This window comes from Apostichopus japonicus, chromosome 17 (genome assembly GCF_037975245.1).
Source record: "Apostichopus japonicus isolate 1M-3 chromosome 17, ASM3797524v1, whole genome shotgun sequence".
In the NCBI taxonomy this organism is placed as follows: Eukaryota; Metazoa; Echinodermata; class Holothuroidea; order Aspidochirotida; family Stichopodidae; genus Apostichopus; species Apostichopus japonicus.
Genome location: NC_092577.1, coordinates 34,526,898 through 34,532,992, shown reverse-complemented (window position 1 = coordinate 34,532,992; position 6,095 = coordinate 34,526,898). Strand labels below are relative to the sequence as shown.

General features: G+C 34.2%; 1 protein-coding gene across 1 annotated transcript in view; it reads left to right on the top strand.

Annotated features, from left to right (window-relative positions):
• Positions 1-811: 811 nt before the first annotated feature.
• Positions 812-6,095, top strand: part of LOC139954890 (gamma-aminobutyric acid type B receptor subunit 1-like) — a 42,269-nt gene continuing 36,985 nt past the window's right edge. Inside the window, exon 1 of the mRNA XM_071954867.1 lies at positions 812-1,847. Within this exon, the coding sequence (XP_071810968.1) occupies positions 1,614-1,847 (234 nt within the window). The 5' untranslated portion in view covers positions 812-1,613. The remainder of the gene's footprint in view (positions 1,848-6,095) is intronic.

The following is a 6,095-nucleotide window of genomic DNA, read 5'->3' as shown; positions in this document are numbered from 1 at the left end:
GTTTTACAAGACTATGAAACCTTTTGACTTTTGCTTTGTTTTGCTGTTTCAGCATTGCCAAAGAGGCACCCGAAAAAAGCAGCGTGGTTTTCCGTTCCCTTATAGAAACCTGTCTCATTCACTGACTGGTAGCTATTTCAAATTGTGGTATTACGCCCTCAGTCCAACTAAAAAGTCATGGCTTGCCTTCCCGAGCAGCCTTTTGAGAACGAGTAATTCCGCTCCATCTCCCATCTCCATCTCCCTGTCTCTTGTTATAATGATTTCGCACCAAGAGAAGGAAGTCAATCAGGCAGGAGGAGAATCACAAGGACTGTTGGGACCAAACGTTATATAGTTTTCTTGGTAACGATATCGATTATTTTTCACTCTTTTGGGATTATGTTGAAGTATTTTACCTTTTGATTTCTTGTTAATCAAAAAGAACAAGACGTTAAAGGTGATATCAAGTGGTTCAGCGAGTGGTTCCAAGCAGTTTCGTTTTATTTTCCAATACATCAATTTAACTCCCTTAATTCTCCAAGTGACGTAATGAGACGCTTTGACCTATTTCACCCGTGAAAATGACAAGTCCATGTCATTGCTATGCAATGAATTTACTTTGCAGTGAGAAGGAAATACAGTTGTAAATATATTTCTTTGACTGTGAACTTTATTTGGCAACAAGTAATTTCAATTAAAAAAAACTTTTTTTGTGAAGTCGTTTATATCTTATAGCGGATACATTCTTGGCAAAGCTACTAGTGTGGTGTTTACTTCGATTGGAAGTAATTGAATTGCATAGATTCATGTTTCATATATATATATATATATATATATATATACGTCATGCGAACTTGGAAATTATAGTTATAGTGAATTTGAAAACTCTTCTTCTGTAGAACGCAACCACATGGGATAAAGTACACAATTAGGATTGACAACATATTCATCAAACGTTGTTCGGAAATTATTTGTTGTGGAAAAAAATCGTTGGAATCTTCTGTAGTCTTGTTGTTAGTTATTGTGAAGTAGCTTTTTGTGTTCATACTAATCTTTACCAAGTACTTGGATTGTTTACCTCGCGTTGTCTGTATACTTTACGAACAACACTTTCTTACTCTCCTGTTCGTAAGATTTCGGAAAAACCTTTAAATTGCAACAATTTTATTGATTAATAAGAAACACCATTACAATAGAATAAAATAAATACAATGAAATTAAATTAAATTAAAGACAGTAAATATTGCAAGTTGCACAGAACGATAGAATATGTTGCACGACGTATTTTTGTCTTCACGACTGAAACCAAACAGGGTAGTTTGATATAAGACACTAAAATTTGGAAACATGGAATGAAAAAAATTAAAGTATATCGATTATTGAAGAATTTAATCGATCGATCGTTATGTAAGTTATCCAGCTCCTTTTGGAATGAAATTCTAGAAGTTCTACCGTACGTACGTTTCAAAAAAGCCAACATTGTAATAGATGGCTGTACGCAAACTAACAGGAATGACAATTCACATTTTTAAACATATGAACGTTTGAACTTTTGGAGAGAAAAAAAGGAAATCACAACTCATAAATAAAGGTCTGGAGAAATACTCGAATATTCAAGAAAAAGTTCAGAGATGCCGAAACATTTCTCACTCGTTTTATTTGCCACCACATTTTTGGTTTTCCTGTCAACTGTGGCTGTCACCGAGAAGACGCCTTTGTATATTTTAGGCCTTTATCCATTCTCGGGAGATTGGGCTGGTGGGCAGGGCCAGTTTCCAGCGACTCAACTTGGTTTTGACTGTGTCAACAATAATGAACAAATATTGCCAGACTATGAGTTTAAACTAGTGGCGAGAAATACGTTGGTAAGTACATGTATCGATTTCTATTATTGAGAATTATATTCTGAAGTGTATTTCTCAAAGTGCAATAGAGTTAACCGCACTCAGCGTGAAATATAGTAATGATTATATTTCTTTCATTAAGAACTTTATTCAATTTTATATGCAATCTTTTGACAAAAATATATTCTTTAACTATACCTGGGTCAGTGAGTTGGTCTACGTATTCAATGAGCTCGCAGATAATTATATCGTCAGTAGATACATTCTTGAAAGTTTTAGCTCGAAAAATTTCCAATTAAAAAATTTCAAAACTTTTATCAGTTATGAAGACATTTTTACAATTCCTTTATTTATTTTAATTTAAAACCGATATAAAAGAAAAATAAAAGACACAAAGAAACAAAACGCCACATTGTAACAGTTCGAAATAAAACCTAATTCCAATTATAAGCATTTTGCATGACGTCCTAACAAAACTAATTATGTATATAAAGGCATATACCGCACATGCTAATATGTTAACAGTCTGTGCTTAATTACACATTAGAGAGATTTCTCAAGTAGTTCCAAGCGGACCTCATGTACTTCTTATAAATTTATGTTTATTTTCGGCTCAGTGCTGTGAACCAATTGCTCTTGAAAACGAGGTTGATTTATCTGGAGAGGAAGCTGGGAAAATTAAGGATGCTTTTAGTCACATCTTCAACGGATGAACTATTGTTCTCTGGGGTTATCCTGAGATGACTTGAAATTGTATGGTTAAACTTGTTCTATATACATGAGGGGTTTTGTTCGGTCTAATTATACTATATACGCCTTTAGGTTGCATTACAAACAAAATGCATATAACTATTCGAAATCTTAAGATTTGACTAAGTCTCCATTATAACGTGGAATAATTGCTCCAAAGTGAATAGTTAAATTACTCATCAAAACCTTTATGGCCATCTCATCTTATTGTGTTTCTCATCCAAAAATCGCACCCCCCCCCCAGATACACATTTAAAGAACCTTTCCTTATGTAAGTTAACTTCCATTAGGCAATTATCAACGTGAGGATATTAATGAGGCTATAAAATGGAAACTTCTTTTCTGTTCAATTTTATTTTTGACTTTTTTAGTGCTTCATTTATTCATTATTTGTACCATATGGGATTGTATTTGGCAATATGTGCATTTTTACGCCTCTTCAATCCTTTTCAAGAGATTAATGTCATTTGTTAGGCTGAACTAAAATCAGTTCTTTTTGCAAGTCAATTATGACCAATGAAAGGCTACGTTTTAAGTTATCTATGTGGGGTTACTTCTATGCAATAATATATGGAGTGGTAAATTAATGATTCTTCGCTTAAAAGCATCGCGACAAGTGACTTTACGAATAAATGTATGGTCGGAATATAAGATAAAAAAAATACACAATACCAAACATGAGAAATATTGGCTACAGTCTTTTGGATTGTCACCTTAAAAATTATTGAAAAAAATACTTGATGATGACGTCAGCCCTTCAGACCAGACCTAATTATCGAACAAGGAATCTTCATTTTTTTGTGAACAAAACAGCACAAATACATTGCACCCATTTGTGCTTGACAAAAATGTATATTAAATACGTTAGTGATAGCTGATAAAAGTATTTAATTCCTTCGGAATTCCTGTAGATGCTGAGGAGTTAAACATAACGGTGCTAGGCTAGGTAATTCAGCCACTTTGATTGACGATCCTATCGTATTTAAAGGGATAATATTATTTCCCAAACACTTCTACTTGCATCGGAAATCAGTTTTGGATTCTGAGGAACTGAAGTAGTGGTATTAGACTAGGTAATTCAGCCGCTTTGATCAGTAACGAGCTTCCGATGTTTAAAGTGACATTTCTCAAGACCAAAAGCGGTAAAGAAACACAACGTGTATTGATGATAAGGGATAATTTGAATGGTTGCATATTCTTATTCGAATTAATTTTGTGCATGCGGTCTTCCTTAATAATTTCCAAGGAATCTATCTCTTGCTTTATCAAAACGAACCCCTAATCCTTCAACACTTCCAATTATACAAGTCATTAAAATTTAATCCCTTGCATAATCCTTCTCGAGGAGGTGTAAAATTAAACAAAGTTTCGTTTGAAGTAGTGATCTTAGGGCAGACGTAATTGGGCAACACTGTGTTATCACACACGATGTATGAGTATCGAGTATGGCACGCCGACGGGGCCATAAGGGCTTTCTACTACGTATGTTTGAAACAACCAATCAGCGCAACGCTTTCACCATGTGATACGTTTTGTCAACGCGTCATCGAAGTTCGACAAAGCATAACAGAATTCCACAGAACGCTTTCATGAAAACAATGTAACGCAATTGTATTTTTTGGGGGGGGGGGGGGGGGGGGTTGCGTGTAACGTAAGTTGAACTACAATCTTAGACTTCTCTCGGTACCAAAATACTTCCGCGGCAACGTCCGCGTAGCTACTAGCCTGCTAACTGTGTCCCATTTATCACTGATAGCAACGACGACGCTATGTTGAATTTTCTACCACTCGCTGACAAATGCATGACAAGAGTGAAAAAAGTTGATCATGGAAGTTAATTTACATAGCCACAACAGCAAACTATCTGCTTATGGCAACCCGATAAATATTAAAAATAAACTCTCTGACACAGTCTATCACATCTTGTAATTGTTATATTCACAAATCTTCTCCAACATCGGAAAAGTTTTATAAGATGGCGGGCACATAATTCTGGCCTTTAAATGTCCATACCGAGTAAATATATCTATATCCATCGCAAGTATAAACTTACATGTACTATTCTTTACGAGCTTCCTTTGTCCTTTGTTTTGCATTAACGGGTTATAGAATATCTTGCTTAAAACCGTCATTTTCATGAGTTTTCATTCTATATACTTACCATGGAGAAAAAGACAAAGAAGAAAAACGGACCTGGGGTTTTCTTTTTGTGTTTCTTCATATTAACACAAAAAAGTGCATCAGATTATGTGGCTTTTTTTAAATGGAAACTAATTTGATGATGTTCGTGTTTGAGAATTTATGACGGAAGTCTAGATTTCATGAAAAAAATTGAATTAGGAGATGATCGCTAACACGCTTTGTCGACTTTCAATGGTGCAGGTTGGAAACTGTTCAGTACGTTATTATTTTAACAGTGTTCTTCTGCTCTTTCTGACTGTACCAATGATGAATTGCAGTGTTATGTATAAAGTGCCAGTTTTCTTCCTATCCCAAGAAAGTAGTGAAAACAAAAACATAAAATAAAATATAAAACACTGGTAATAATCCTAATACTCTGAAGTCAAAAACAATGTCAGCCCAGATTATTATATTCAAGTCGGTAATGTAAGGTATACATCTGATATGATATAAGTCTAGGCGAAGTCATTTCGTACTCAAATGTTTACAACAGTTAGAGTGCCTGACTTTTCGATGCCAGCACAATTAAGCTAGCCAGATGGAAAAACATATTGAATAGCATCACTGACCGATGAATAATACTAGGAGTAAAATTATACAGAACAATTATTCATACATATGTAGGCATGCAGGACGCATCAGACGAACTGACCTATACTAATATGTGTATAAGCAGGCTGCCATCATTCCCTGACTTAGACTACATATTCCAGTCACTTTAACTTTAACTGATGAACCATAGCTGTTTAAAGAAAAAATGAAAACCTTTATAGAAATACAATCTGGACAATAAATGCAGTGTCTTTTCTTGAACGGTTTACAATTTATCAAAAATTTATTTTGTGCCTAAAATCTTCCACTGCTGCATCTGGTACTAAATTTTTTGTGTGTTTACATTAATTATTTACATTATGAAAACCTCTCGATGTTAAGTCTTTTATGTAATAATAAATAAAGTAATAATATTTCAGTTATTGCAAAAAAATAATTAAAAAAAAGATTTTTGATAATGATAAAGATTTTTAAAACGTTTTTGGTGGAAATTCAATATATCATTTGCATGGTTTTCTTGAGTTGTCTTGTGGTCGATCAACATAAAGCAAACGTACTTAAGGACGATGAATTATGCATGGTTACAAACTATAATAATAATAACGTAAGTAATGACGTCATCCTATCAACTTAGAGGTCTTAATAAAAATGTCCCGAACAAAGCTCATTTTAAAACCGGCAGTTTAAATAAAATTTATGTTAATGACAAAGAATCTGGGTCTCGATCGAGAGTTCCCCGATGTGTCGAATCCAATTCTAATAATCTTGTAAGTGTCTCGGTGTTGC